The following is a 16,389-nucleotide window of genomic DNA, read 5'->3' on the forward strand; positions in this document are numbered from 1 at the left end:
ATCAGTTATCTCTAAAAATAAATGACCCCGATACACATGGTTGCATGGATAACCGCACCGTACACGTATGTTACGTAATTGAAATTTAATCCTTTACTCATTAGTGTAGTAGGCGGCTCAATTTTGTAATGATGTAAACCAAGCGTAAGTTAATCGCGATAACGTCGATCAATTGTCAAGTGATTCGCGATTGATCTCTTTAGGAAAGAATTTATCAATGAAATTCCATTAATAATAAATGTTCTCTCTCAAGGTCATTCCTTTAATAATTCGTGTGTAAAGAGTAGATCTTCTTTAACTTGCTTTTTACAAAAAAAAAAAAAAAAAAAAAAAAAAAAAAAAAATACAGATTTATATATTTATATCACAAATTTATATAATTTATGAAGAGAAACTTTTTACACTTTCCTCAACTGTCATAATATATTAAAATTATTTATATCATATATATAAAAATTTTACAATAAAACTCGATTTTGTTCGACATGTATATATTCTTATATTATATATATATAATATAAACTATATAAAGAATTTTCTCGTATATCAAAGTTGTGTGATCAGAAAAGATTCTTTCTAGTGTTCCAAATACATGTTTGCTATTATATTACAGAGTTAACATTCTTTCTAAACGCCTGCAGCTTAAAAACGTAAACTAAAAGTGTACATTAAAAAAAAAAAAAAAAAAAAAAAGAAAAAAGATCGCTATCGAAGTCGCGAGTACCGCTTTGCAGGCGAGCAAACTCGGTCAATTTAAGTCATGCACAGGCGCGACAGCACAAACTCCGTCTCTCTCTCTACATACATATCCCTCGTTTATAAACTCGTAAAAGGGTATGTACGAAACACAATTTTCGCGGCATGTTACAGTGAGTAGCGAGCTTACGTGAGCACGAGCGTCGCGACGGCAGCGGCAGCGGCAGCAACAGCAGTCGCCCTAACAAGCAGGTCAAGATTTAATGGACGCGCCTGCTGACGTACGTTTTAAACGTGAAATAAACGCGGCCACGTGACATACGTGCGAGAAGCAGAAAGAGAAACGGCATCGTCGTTTTCGCAAACGACGGACTTCGGGGATTCTACGAGAATCAAATGCAACCAAGGCAACTGCCTCTCCACGTTCAATCGTATCATCCGATGACACGTATTCGGATAATTAGAACCATCTGCAGATTTGCATTACTCTCCCAGAGGAAGCGACGTTTGTTAGTGGTGCGCGATTCGAGCGAAAACTGATTCAAACTATCGCAGTTTCCCTTAGCCACAAATTCTTTGAGAATTTGAGGGCTACAGCTGTTACAGCTTTACGACTGTCGATATTAAATGTCTAGATAATCTTTAGTTAAAATCTCCAATGTGAGATCATTACAAAAGTAGATTTAGTTAGATATCTATGTGTGCTGTTTAGACTCGATTGGTAAAAAATTCTTTAATTTTCAATAGCGCAAAAACCAAATGACATTTCGACTTGTTCCCATTATTCGACATTGATTTTATTCAATTAAATTCCGCAAAATATTGTGCATAAATAATATATTTTATAAAAGTAATTAAAGCAATAAACTAATTATATTACGGAAAATAAAATAAATTTCAGTAATATGTATATTATATAATTAGTATACTGTTTATATTTATAAATTTCCGTAATATTATTTTATCGAACATATTGAATGATAGCGTAGAGTTATTAAAAATTATCGTTTATTAAATAGTAATTCAATATCCTTGACAGATGCTGACACTGAATAGAGGCGTTTGATCCATTTGAAACGCACATGTCTTCTTCGAGAGTTTACATATGCGATCATATATTCCCGTCGCATACGACCGAATCTACGTAACCGCAGAGTCGATAATGAAGAGAATACGCGGCGTCGCGAGAATTTAAAAGAGACAAGAGTCGAGACACTTAAAATGCATCGTACGCGCTCGCAAGAGCGTTACGTAACGCGCATCGTCCGCGCGTTCCGTCCTCACGAAATCTGTCACTCGGCACTTGGCATGTCGACGATTTTTATGGCCGCTTAATTAAGAGATACGATCTGCCGGTTCTCCTCGACAATTTAGCGCTGATTGAGTTACTCAATCGCACGCGACTCGCGCTACGCATGAGTGTGAGAGTGCGTCTCTCTCTCTCTCTCTCTCTTTCTCTCACACACACACACACACATATACACTCGTTAGAAATCACTCGAGAAACTCGGCTATTTTTCGTAGCCTTCGCCAGTACGATAACCGCCAGTCGCAAATTCCTCATGGAATTGCAAATGCGATGTGATCGGCTCCAAACGACGCTTTCAAACGCAGCTGGCGATTTAAAATCAAAGACAGAGATTTCACCGACACGCAAGTGAAATAGATGCAACGTGCGAAATTGTCTTTTTCAAGAATTATACTTCTTTTCACGAATATTCGCTACAATTATGTATACATATGTTAAATATGTAATATGTTTACTCGTAATTGTATCTGATAGAGAAAATAATAATATGGCAGAAATAAACGCGACTTTATCAAGCGCACATTTGAATATCATTTATTAGAGAGATAAACAAATATTTATATAAAAAAAAATTGGTTTAAAACTATTTTTTTTCACTATCAAATAATTTCCCAATTTATAGTAATAATAGATACACATTTTGCATATATTTTTACGGCATTTAAATTAGTCACACGTTACAAAGAATCTATTGTAATTCAATCAAAATACGGATTGCTACACACATGTTTCAGGAATTTCCAATGTTGAATCATTCACAGTTTTTTTATAGTTTTTGTTTTTTTTTTTTTTTTAATGTAGACAATAATAAAATACAATGAGAGTAACATATAATTCATCATTGTTCTATAAAATAAAAACTGAAAAATTAACGTTTCTAACAAATATATTTATAATATAAATATATTATAATATACTACAATTGCAATAATGGTATATTAACGATTATGCAGTATATATATTTATTCTAATCGTAAGTATAATTGCACATTTTATGTCATCGGCTGGATTTAAAAAACGTTTCTGCTTGCATATATCAGCTCAAACCGGTGCAACCGGACTTGAATATGAAAAACATCGTTGCACTTGCAAGTAATTATTAAAGCATTGCGTTAATTAACGTAAATGAGTTTACAACGCTCCATAACTATATAGCTTTGTAAAGTTTTTTAAAGGTATTAAACAGTAATCCGTGCCTCGTGAAATGTATATAATGCGCGAAATGTATATATGCGTATTTCAAAGCGATAGTAGAATATTCACTCGTCGAATATTTCAACAGAAATGCATTTTGTAGCCTGTGAGATTTACAAAACACTGCATTATTTATAAAGCTGAAAAATTCTTTCTGAATATTACAATTCAATTTTTTTTATCCAACTCAAAAATAAAAAAAATATATATATAAACTTTCAACCCTAAAATAGCTCTTTCGAAGAATAATTTACAGAAGGAAAGAAATAATTATTGTGGAACATCCATAACAAATTGGCGCGCACACAATAATACTGAATCAATAACACGCGCGTTATATTGTATTATCAGAATATTGCGTGACGATGTTTTATGCACACGTTGTGAATGTTCGATCGTGCCGTTGCTTTATTTCGTAGCACGAACGGAGAAACTCGAAACCACGACAATTAAACGGCTTCGCGAACATAATGCAACAGCATGCACTCCACCGGTACACGAAACTTCATACTAATACTGTTCCTGACACTCGAAGCTATTAAGATACCGAGTTCGACCAAGATTCGCTATTGTATAAACGCGACACGTTATAGCATTAATCCGATTCGCGCTTATCCGCTAATTACCGTATCATACTTGACAATGAGAGCAACTGCAACTTGGATATACGACCGTAACTCCCTGCCTTCCGATGCGATAGTACATTAAGAACATACGTCATATATTTGCCAGAGATTAAACAGAGTACGTAATATATATATATATATATATATATATATATATATATATATATATATAATTGATTCGATTTTTTTTGCATCACGTTCAATTAGCATTTTAGATAATTTTGTATAATTTTTTTTATAAATACTACATTTATTTCCAATATATCGCTGCCTTTCAATACGATTCCATTTATTGATATCAACCAATCGTATTAAATTTAAATACATATATATTCACAAAATCGATTTCGTTACGTATGTACATGTATGTACATATGTTATTTGACTCGCACAGCACAAATAGTCTTTTTTAATATTCTCCAATTTTTTTGTAAAATCTATTTTTAAGTATAATTAAAGTTGTGAGAGAAAAGCGAAAAAGCGAATTTGAGCAACCGAAGAGACACGTGACAAAAATATTTTGCTCTGGTCAGAATATAAAATGTTTTGCCTCGCCATTCTTTTCCCGCACAACGCAAAAAGTATCATAAAGCATATTTTAGCCGATAAATATATCTTATTTACACAAAGAATTATTATAACAAGCGAAAACATTTCCGGATAAAAAAAAAAAAAAAAAAAAAAAACGCACATCTGTAAATTGTCAAGTAGCAAAGTCGAAACAATGGCAGCAAATCGCGCAGAATTGCGCCATTTTTCGTCGCAAGAGGAGCAACTCGCTCGAGAATTGCAACGGATAGCGAAATCGCGATCGAACTTTTCTCCTCATGCGATTTTCTCATGAGCTACGGTCCTCCTGCCGTATACTTCACTCGAGAAAGTTTCAGCACCTCTCAAGAGAAGCGGATCGACTTGGAACGTTTTCTGAAGGCAACGGCCGTCCACCACCATCACCCGTGTCCATTCTTCTTTTCCCTCCCAGTCCCCACCCTCTCGCCGCGCGATATCCTTTTATTCTCATCGTAAATTGATTCACGGCCCCGACACGGATTATCCGGACACGCCACGAAAGTTTCGTCATACCTGAATTATGATACGCGTATGAAAGTTACGATCTGGATTCCTCGCTTCTCCTGATAACATTTAATCGCGATCTCTACGAAATTACAGGACACAATTATTATTTTCCAGATTGATTTCTATGGATGTATGTATAAATGAATGGAGACATCAATGCTGAGGTTTACAAACAGTTTTGCAACGTATTGATTAAGCGATTTATAACTTTCACGAATGCTCGGCGTTCACAATTCGGACTTATCTCGGCGAGTTGCGTTCAACGAGACAGAAAAGATAATACGGCGAACGCATTTAGCATTTGCAAGGTTTTCACAGCTTAATAGCAGCGCATCTGTAACTACCAGACGTATTTAGCGTGACGGTGCGATGCAGCAATGTATGTATTTAAGTTTGCTCGATGCGCCAAGATGCTGCGCGCGTTTCGTGCCTCGCAATTTACATGTTATTCCGGCGTTTATGCATACATTACCTCGGATTATTCTCGCGTTTCGTTACGTTTCAACGTTATTTCAACGTGCCACGCATTACTTTCGCGCAAACATGTATATATATATATATATATATATATATATGTGCGCCTAATGAAGTCCAATAAGAATAAGAAAAAGGGAAACTGGATAAGAACGATATACTTTGACGTTCATTGAAACATTTCATTAGCAGAGTCTGCAAGATTGCAATAAATTTACATTTTTGATCCACGGATAAATCGTTTAAAGTGAAAAAAAATGTAAATCGTACCTGGACGACGCGGCAAACATAAAAAAAAAAAAAAAAAAAAAAAAAAAAAAACAGGATAATCGTCATTTTACTTTCATTCATTTTTCGAATGATACATTCTGAGTAAAACGTGTTATCGGGCGATCATTCCTTCGTAATGATCATCAGGAGCGAACCGGCTTTCGCTCATCGTTCCGATCGTACACAAGCGAACGTAATTGGAAAAAGTATCGTTTGGAGGGCGCGAAATTACGATAAATAATGTATCGAGAGCATTCCAGACTCTGCATCCCTGTTTACAAGGCGCGGAGAAAATCTCTCGAGGGAGACTTGAAGTGTCGTCTTCTGATTAAACCCAAGCATCTCAGCGTTTCCTCGACGATCTCCCGTTTCCATCTCGCGGGCTTCTGCGAACGAAAGCGAAATCCGAGATCGCGCCCGCTCGCTCGACGTTATCGAGCCGCGTGCTCCGTTCGTACGTCATCGTACACCAGAGGACTTTGTTCCCGTTCTACGCGTCGGTTCTGTTTTCAGGGACAAGCGCGGAGGTGGACGACTGTTACGCTCGGGGACTGGACAATAATCGCGCAACAAAAGAAATGCAAGAGTCAGTAACTATGTAGCATTAGTATGTTAATTCCATTGGGTTCCACGAAAGCGAAATGACAGCGAGAAACGAGATGAAATGTAAATTTGTGCATATGCTAACAAAATAAAGAAATTAAATAATTAATCACATATGTAAGTGTGATTTTAAATAAGTATTGCAATATTTAATACAAGTTATAAAAAGTATACATTATTGTGCAATTCTCAAATGTATTATATAAGTCTTGTTAATGTATATCTTTCATGTCTTTCCCGCTAAAAAAAGATATTAAAATTGTGTTATCTGCTATATATGTATTGGAGTATTCATTTTTGTTCTTCATGTACACTTGATACTGAAACGAATTAAATAATCAATCACATGTATAAGTGCGATTTTAAATAAGTATTGTAATATTTAATACAAGATATAAAAAGTATACATTATTGTACAATTCTCAAATGTATTGTATGTCTTGTTAATTTATATCTCTCATTTCTTTCTCGCTAAAAAAAGATATTAAAATTGTGTTACCTGCCATATATGTATTAGAATATTGATTTTTTCCTCATGTACACTTGATATTGAAACAAATTAAATAACCAATTACATGTATAAATACTATTTTAAATAATTAATAAATTGCAATATATAATACAAGTTATAAAAATATACATTATTGTGCAATTCTCAAGTGTATTGTATAAGTCATAATAATTTATAACCTCTTGTATCTTTTATGCTAAAAAAAGAACAAGCTTGTGTTACATGCCATATATGTATTGGGATATTTAATTTTTATGTACACTTGATATTGAAAGAGGGCAAAAAGTATGCATGCATCTTTCTACCCGGACAGACCTTGGCCGTATTTAACGAGTCGTGGAGTTAACGTATTTCTCTCGGTGGAAACTTTCCTTTTAAGCAAATGCAGAAAGGCCTCAAACAGCAGCTAAATAACGTTCGCGCGACGGTGAGAAACGCGTTTGCCAAAAGATGCTTTTTAGTATCCTTTTTCCTCCCCATTCTCTCTCTCTCTCTCTCTCTCTATTCCCCTCCGTGATTCGACACGAAAACCAGTCATCGATGCATTCGAGAATCGAGAGTCGAACACGCCCGACACGATACACACACAACTAATAAAAAAAGGAGATAGAGAGAGACGGAGAAAAAAGGTTTCCCATGCTTTGCGCTGTTAATTAGCGATATATTCGCACGGTAAGTATTTCGTTTTGTATTTCGAAGCGTGTACGGTACCCTTCCTGATGCTCCCTCCAACCAATCGGTATTCACCTCCTCTGTTTGTTTTTTTTTTCTTTTTTTAGATCTTATCGAATTGGCCGATATGGCGCGCAGAACCACTACTAACATTATGAAGAAAGACAAAGGATCGAATAAATGGATTTTATATATCTTTCGTCGCGCAAGCTTTTCTTTTTTTTTTCTTTTATCGCACGAACTAACTTTTGCACGTAACAACGAAACTGTGTTGGATGTAACTCGAGTAAGAAAAACGGAGGCCAGGTCGAAAGAAGAGACAAGAGACAGAGTTCGTGTAACGTTCGTTACGATTGTATTCCGTTTGGATCATTGTGACCCATTTTTTTTTATACGCCTCGATAGTTACGGAACGAGTAACGAGAGAAATTCGCGTCACGTAGTCATTACGCAGAGTGAGCTAGTGTGTGACTTTTGTCATCCGTCATTTTTACTTATTTTAAAAAAACGACGAGATTTTTATCGATTACACGCTTTCTTTGTCTGACCTACTTTACGATATACTCGCGATTATCTCGTGTAAAGGATTTGTTTGTCCCTTTTACGTTTTATTCAATTATATTATATTTTTTCTTTGCGACGCTGTCATTCGTCGTGAATTTAATATTAGCTCGACATTATTTGTTTGGCCACGTTTTTCATAAAAGAATTGAATTAACTTGTCTCTCTCTTTTTAGCAGCTCGGCTTAATAGAGACAAAAATGGTCAACAATATAATACGATATAATGCTCAAAATGCGCAACACTTTTTCAGTTATGTACATCCCGTTGTATCGTCCGGGGAGTTATGCTCGTAAAGCCGAATAACGACCAGTGTAACTGACATAATCGCGAACCGAACAGAGCGTGCAACTAATACTCATTATACGATGTACTTGCATGCAGGATGGAGATATGTTGTAATGTCCCGTCTACAAATAACGGCGACATATCAAATAAAAATTATCCGTATAAAAAAAATTTCAATTTATAAACAACGGGACGGAAGTAAGCACAGCTCGTACGTAAGAACAAATTAAAAAAAAAAAAAAAAAAAAAAAAAAAGAAAGGCATCGACAGATTTCTCGAGTTTCATTTTATCGGCAAGAAAGTGTACGCGATGATGGTGGAAAAACCATGAAAGGATTGTGACACTCGAGAGATCGGCGGAGCGTAGCACATAAATCACGGGTTAATTTTTTAAAAAGCATTCGCGGTCGCGATACACTGCAAACGCGCAATTAATCTTGCCTAGTGGGTTCGTCTTTGCACAGAAAAACCGCATCCACGTATCGTCGTTACAAACATGTATAGCGATACCTGTTTAATTTATTCGCTCGCGCGAATAGTCTTCTAAGAGGCAAAGAGCAAAAGTCAACCGCTTCAGAATACGATATATATTATGTGTAACTGATGAAGAATATATGAATATCTGATATAGTTTCGAGAGTACACACTTGGAAAAACAATTTCAAACAATTCGAAATATTAAACGATATATAGAGAACAATATTTTATTTATAGACATAGATGCGATAAATGTCGAACTTTTTCTATTCATCCCGGAATAAACCTCGTGGCGCGTAAAATTTAATTTCCACTGCGTGTTATCGTTTCCAGATAACCAATTCAATTAATCTCGCAATAATAGAACGAAGAAGCAATCTCTCGACGGCATCGTTCGGCAACGAACAAAACGCCGCAGCGACGACGGGCGTCGTCGTTTGATAGCGATAAGGTACGATCGATCCGTCGTCGATCGATCGGCAATAAACAACAGAATGATCGACTTACCGATGATGCAGCAGGAGAGCAGCAGGACCATTATTCGCAACGACCTCATGATGGTATCGTCCTCGCTTCGGGATCATGCAACACACATTCGCCGACTACAACTTTTCCTCTCGTCACGTCATAACCGGCGTCTCGAGACAGAATCGTATATGATGGTCTTCTCTTTTTCTTTCTTCTCCTTTTTCTCTTTCTCTCTCTCTCTCTCTCTCTCTCTCTCTCTCTCTCTCAATAAATTTCCATTATACGGTCGCCGTCGACGACGTCAGTATTTACCACTCTTGCACTCACGCGCGCCAACTTAAATGTGTGTATTCTTTTCTTCCCCTTCTTTCCAGCAAATTTTTCTCACTCTCTCTCTCTCTCTCTCTCTCTTTCTTTTCAGTAAGCGCGAATAGTTACGACACTGTCGCGACGATGAAAAACGTCGGAATGACAAAAGCGCGAGCACAATCAATGTAATGAACTCGTTACGTCGTCACCAGTCTATTTCCTTTTGCGTTGCGCTGTGGCGAATTACACGGTTACAAGTTCACTCGCGACTGAAATCTGTTTGACAGACAAAAACGGAGATGACGATTCGATTTGACAATTTTATACGTCGCACTCTACTTGTTTCGTTTCTCCTTCCTTCTTTCTGTCAAGATAACACGGCGTCCGTAAAACAACATCGAATTCGAAAGCGCGAAAGGAGGCGCGAGAAAACAGTTACTCCTTCGAAATATACACGCAAACGGAGTGACCTTCCTCCTTCGTTTAACAATGCGACACGACTCACGGCTAATTATGCGTCTTCTCCGCCGGCGAGACCAGCATTAATGACCTACCGCCGTCAAGACTCGTTTGTCACTACACCACAGCACGACACGACACGGACTGACACACTCGTCGCCAAGCACTGTATTCAGTATTCAGAGTGCTATACTCTGCACTCGCGATCAATGGAGGATCCGCACGAGTTTGAATATCTTTCAGGACTCTTGGAAAAATGACTTCCAATATATGTCAGCTGTTGAGCAGCGATTAACGCGCGGCGGCTTCCTCCTATTGTCATCCCGGGGAGAGAAGCGCTCTCGACGATCGCGAAGCTATCTCCCGTTCGTTCCCCGTGAAAATGAAAGAACGTTTCTCTCGGGAACGGAGGGAAGAAGACCTTAACGAACGAAATTATCGCGCGACGCCGTTCGCCCTGGTAATTAAGATACTCGGTGGTAGCCGGTAGATATTCGCCGCCGGTCCTCCAGCTCGCTCGTCTCGCTCTGTCTTCCTCTTCTCTTCGACTCTCCTTCTTCTCCCCCTTCCTACTTCTCGCCGCGCGATCGGCTGCTCCTGCGTTTGGTATCCAGTTGTTGTTGCCTAACAAAGTTGGAGCACGGTCTAATAAATAGACGCGCCTCGATAACTTACGTTACGCGGAGCGTCGATATTGCCGGTGCCTGAGTTACAAGGTTGCAGAAACGCCCGATTAGACGACCCATAGCTCTCGAATTACGATCGCTATCTTGAAATCGAGAACTATCCGAAACTCTTCCGACGTCGAAGAGGATTCTCTACCTGCTACGTGCTTTCCTTCCTACCGTATCACACACGACCGCGAAGTATTATATCAAATCTCGGGCGATTCGTCACACCGGAATATTCCAAAGATATCGTACAATGAATGGGTTCTACGAGTCTTGATAATTTTGAACGCTTCTAATAGGGAAAATCATATCAAGATCTTGCATTGTTCTATTCTAATCTCTCCTTCCCTCCTCTTTCCATAAAATATCGCGCTGCATAGATATAAAAAAATAATATGCTTAAATATAAAAAAAGGACCAACTTCATTTTTCCTAAATCAAATGGAATGGATCATTTTTAAATGAAATTTATAAATTAATAAATAAATTCGAGAAAAAACTATTCTTATATTAAATGATAATAGATGTGTCTGTCGAAGGTAAAAGAAAAACATGACTAAGGATGTAGGGTAAACTAGGGTATGATGGCTATAGGCTGTAATTTTTTCAATAATCGCTGCATAGTGCGTTTTTTTAGTCGTTATCAAAGATAATCGATATTTATAGTAGTTTATGTGCATACATTGTGAAATAACAATATTGTGAATCTTATATCATATTTTTACTTTTGACTACCTACAAAGTTTGTCATTTGTCCACTAAAAACTGTTATAACGTCGGTAAATTATAGTTAAGCTATCGTAATCAACGTTAGACATATTATAAAGATATGTAAATTGTTATATGACCTATAATTTTGATTTTCGTTTTCACTATTTTTTTATAAATATTATGGCCATCTTTCCGTCACTATGGTCATCTTTTCCTTAAAAGTTGGGTAAGATGGCCAATGCTTATGTTGTATTATTTTGATAATATAAAATTTCTATTAAATATTTTCCTTTTAATTTCGATAATATTACGTAATTAAGTGAAGGTAATATGCCAAACGCTATTAAAAAATAACAAAAATAAAAGTATGTTTTTTGCATTTTAAAAAACTATGGCCATCTTCCCCGAGTTTACCCCCTAATATATTACTACATAATTATTTTAGTATATCGTTCTATTATTTGCCAATGCCGTGACCTCAAACTTCCTAGGCGAAAGTCGAATAATCTTTGTAAGCAATCGACTGATTTACTGGCCGGAGGTCAAGAGAAGGAAAAGATCGATCCTTTTACGGTCATCGCGTTCGTGCATGCGATCGAATGTTGTTTCTACTATTCATCGTATAAGCAAAACGGAGGCCTACCTAGACTAGGTTTTACGATGCCATGAGCGGTGAATTCGATTTAATCCGAGCTACATGACGATCGTGAAAGGCGGGTAGTATAACGGCCCGCGATTGGAAACTTTATCGACCCGATCGGATATCTCCGCGTGCATGGATAATCCGTGAAATACATATATGCTGTTTTGCGCGTATAATTCTGTTTTTTACCATCAAAAATCCTCGACATGTCCGAGATCGCGGGTTTCGCATTACATTGACCGAGCGACACGATGAAAAAAAATTTGACGTACCGCGTATATAAAAGTAATGAATTATTCTGTAAAATTTGCTCGTCCACGCAGATCTCTTTTATATTTTTTTAAAGCTTTCGTTATTATAATTTTTACAGTAAAAAGGATTGTTTTATGTTCCACGTCGATGTATAATTTCTAAAATTTTTTAATTAAACGACATGAATTCTTAACTATCAAAGGCTCGATTATAATCTATTTAACACATATTTACTTATAATTTCAAAAAACTAATATCTATAATCAAGAGGTAAAATTATATGAAAAATACTGCAAGAGTATACAGGAACTCATCTGTTTGCTGTATCAACAATTCGAGTCGGGAAAACAAAGTTATAAGCAAGTTTTGCCACCACGTTGCCTCCAGCACTTCAGGTAAACTCTTTCGCGAAGTTGTAGGAGCTTTTGTGTTCTATGATTAATATGGGACATCCCGCACGTCGTGCTCGACTCGCCTAGTACGAATGGTTCGTATGCCAATCGATAAATCATCATAATTATACCTCCGACGTTGGCCTATAACGTTATCTCGCGAGAACCGGAGTTGCAATCGACCGTGGAATCTAAAACGAATTTCTTTGTCGCATTAATGGTGCATCCATTCTCTCCTCTTTCTCTTTCATGACGAGTAATAAACAAGAGAGACTAAAACTCTCTCTCTCTCTCTCTCTCTCTCTCTCTCTCTCTCTCTCTCTCTCTATCTTTATATCTGCAGTTTATCTTTATAACTCTCTCTAAACGTGCCCTATCACGAGAAACGATACACGACGTCGGTCGAGTAAGCATCCCTCCCAGTGATTCAGGTGCACTTTTTTAACGTAAATGTCTTATCGCGTAGGTAACACCTAAAATTGGGACGCGTATATATCACGTATCAAGGGCAGACGTCGTAAAAGATTCCTCGAATTATTCACGATCGCTCGTGGTCGACGCACCTTGCGAGAAGAAGTTAAACAGACCTTGATATCACACGAATGGACGGCCAAGATAGTGGGAGTACATCCTATATATTTATATATACACGCACAAATTAATACTTATTAATACACATGTCTCTTATTAGGAATTTGATGACATTTAAATATCGGCGAATAGCGGTGAGTGAATAATTAATAAGCTACGCAGGAACAGAAAATATATGCGGGCATTATTTTTTTTTTCTTTTTTCAATAGGCACAAGAGATCTTTTTGTCCAGGCGATTAGGCGATTAATCCGCATTAGTGTCAGTCGAGATTTTTTTCTGACTCACGCGAACCGTTCGCAATTTATTCCGTGCAGTAGCTACGGTGTTTTACGCGATAAAGACACATTTATCAGAAGATGACAGCACGTATAATTTCAAACAATAGACACAACAGGCGGTGTGTCGAAAAGAAATTAATACCTACATATTAATTCAGCGAAACGAACGTGCCTTAAGCTAGCCTGACACGTTCACGAACGGTACCTTTGAAATGATCTGTACGAACATCTGTATATGCGCGAGCAGCTGTAGGTACCGGGCGTGATCATTAATCAACGTGGTCCGCTCTCTAAACTGTGATGCAAATGAAGTCTCGTCCGTTCACGCAACAAAGTTTTCGCAGTTGAAAAGAAGTCAATTGACGATCTCGCGAAATTTCAAGTCCTACAACCTACGTTCGTATTTCGCAAATTGCCGGAATATTCGATCGATTTACTAGATATAACTCGCTTAATTACGATCTGATTATTATTTAAAAGGCCGCTTCAATTTGCTTGATTAAATACTAAGAAAGATTATTTTATATATAACGGCACTTCTCCAGATAGCAAAATCATCTATTAACTCCGTCAGCATATTGTACTATACACGATGACTTAAAACGTTAAACGCCGCAGACTTCTGCAGGAGAACCGCACGACAATTACTACTGCGAGCGGAGAGGAAGTCCCAAAGTTTCACGGCAAGTCGAAGAGCGAGCGGCGACGCGACACGTCCAACTGTTTCGAAATTCATCGAGTTCCGGCAGAGTTTCCACGCAAGGGAGAGGTTGAAGACAGAGCCATTAGACGGTGGTATGGGGAGTAGACCCGATGTGTACGTTCTAGAAAGCTCGTCCACACAAAGATCCGCGGATTGCCGTTGTTGTCCCGGCAAGATACCGATGTACGTGCGTCCGTTCAGCATCCCGAGATTAGGAATGACCGCACGTTGCCGTTCAATGCGCTCGTATTGACAGTTCGAGGGAAAATCTAGTAACGATCAATTACATGCAAGCTACGCTTACATCAAGAGGAGTATTTCAAGGAGAGAGGACTATCGATAAAGTCATGTACTAATCACTCGAAAATAATTGATGCTTTCAAAAAGCAGAAGAAAGAAGGCCGTTTGTTAAATTCATGACGTCTATAAAAGATACAGCGTTTTAATCAGAAACTGGACGAGAATCAACTACGTCAAAAGTTAATAAATCTATATTTCGAGATTCATGAATTTGATAGTGAGCAAAGTATTTTTAATTCGTTGAAATATAACATTAATTAAGTAATTAATTCTGTATTTCAAAAGACCAAACTTTAAGCAATGTTAAGTTTATGAATCTTAAAATATATTAGATTTATTAACTATTAATGTATCCGTTCGTCCAATTCGTCCTTAAATAAAGATAATATAAAATAATAAAAGCTTTATGTATAACTTTTTGTATGACTGTTATATACAAAAATTACAAGTAAAAATGTATACTTTATTACGAAGCAAATATTCTCCACATATAGTGAGAGTAAATTATTTAGAATTTGCTTTTGCTTCGTATCTTAAAATAAATGTCCCAACATCTTGTGTTTTTGTACTATATATTTTGTGCTAATATCATAAATAACTAGAAAAATGCGAATTTATTATTAATTATTTAACATTCTAAATAGAACCCAATAGAACTTTCAGAAGGCGTCACGTCGCACGTTTCGTCGGGATCGAAACTAACGGAAGATAATAAAATTCAAAGAAGGCCGAGCGAGTCCACCGGCGACCGAATAAAGCTTTCGTGCGCGAAAATTTATACCCATGGGAAAATTATTGAAACGCGCCGCCGGCCGTCACGCATATCGTGTCTATGGCTTTTACAAAACGCCGTCGCGCGCAATACATATCTTTCAAGGTGCACGCAAGAAAGTTGCGGCAGCATTCTCTCCCTTCCTTTACATATGTGCATGTATCTTCTATATTACGCGTAAAAGGCTTCCGTATGGGAGCCTGCTCTCGTTTCTGCCTTTCAGAAAATTTCCTTATTTCGAGCGATAAATTTCAATTTATCTCGCCAGTCAGATGCTCCTAAAGATTGTAATATGTCGCCCATTATGTAAAAGAAGAGCTGCATTTACTGATTATATATATGACTATATTTATCCCAAAATACATTACACGCAATGGGGAAGCAGCATTAATACTGTTTCATTAACGATAACATCATTAGCAATGTAGCTTTCACGTAAACATTTTTTTTAATTAAATGTCGAATAATTTTCCGCCAAGAATAGATTCTATTCTGTGGAAGCTAAATAAATGTATGATTCATATCTAATACATGTGTGATGTTATCATATACAATATATCTGTATAAAAACAATCCATGTTTAAAATAAGAGCTTTCTATTTATTGTATTAATACAATATCTAACGTTTTATCATGTTTGTATTGAGTATAAAATAATTTATTATATCAACGCACAATAGCCATTCGACTAATGTCTAACAAACAGACTTAATAATAGGTTAAAAAATATCATTAACAAAGATAACGTTACTGACATTCCGTTACTGAAGCACTTTTGTTACATTATAAAAAGTTTTCGGTTCATTACATTGCACCAAAAAAAAAAAAAAAAAAACGACATATCTCGCAACAAGTTTACGCGCCTTAAATTCATATGTAGCAAAAACAAAAATTGTGTATCAATATACAGCTTGTATTTATAAATTACGAATACATATAATTTTATTTAAAATCTATTATACACTGAAAACTATAAGACACTTGAAAACTATAAAAATTAATTGAGCACTCACCGGTACGATGCACAACAGCAGAGTTGTAGTATACAACGTTGTGATCTGTAAAATACAAATATTTCCA

At 36.8% G+C, this 16,389-nt stretch overlaps 1 protein-coding gene across 12 annotated transcripts in view; it reads right to left on the reverse strand.

Moving 5' to 3' along the window:
* Cmpy (crimpy) overlaps positions 1-16,389 on the reverse strand; it is a 268,239-nt gene that overhangs the window by 152,685 nt on the left and 99,165 nt on the right. For 11 of the 12 annotated variants that reach the window (XM_072895450.1, XM_072895451.1, XM_072895448.1 and 8 more), the window contains one exon: positions 16,323-16,367. The exons of the other annotated variant lie outside the window; for it this stretch is intronic. In XM_072895450.1, the coding sequence (XP_072751551.1) occupies positions 16,323-16,367 (45 nt within the window). The remainder of the gene's footprint in view (positions 1-16,322; positions 16,368-16,389) is intronic. 12 annotated transcript variants of the gene reach the window in all.

The sequence above is a fragment of the Anoplolepis gracilipes genome, chromosome 7, assembly GCF_047496725.1.
Source record: "Anoplolepis gracilipes chromosome 7, ASM4749672v1, whole genome shotgun sequence".
NCBI lineage: Eukaryota > Metazoa > Arthropoda > Insecta > Hymenoptera > Formicidae > Anoplolepis > Anoplolepis gracilipes.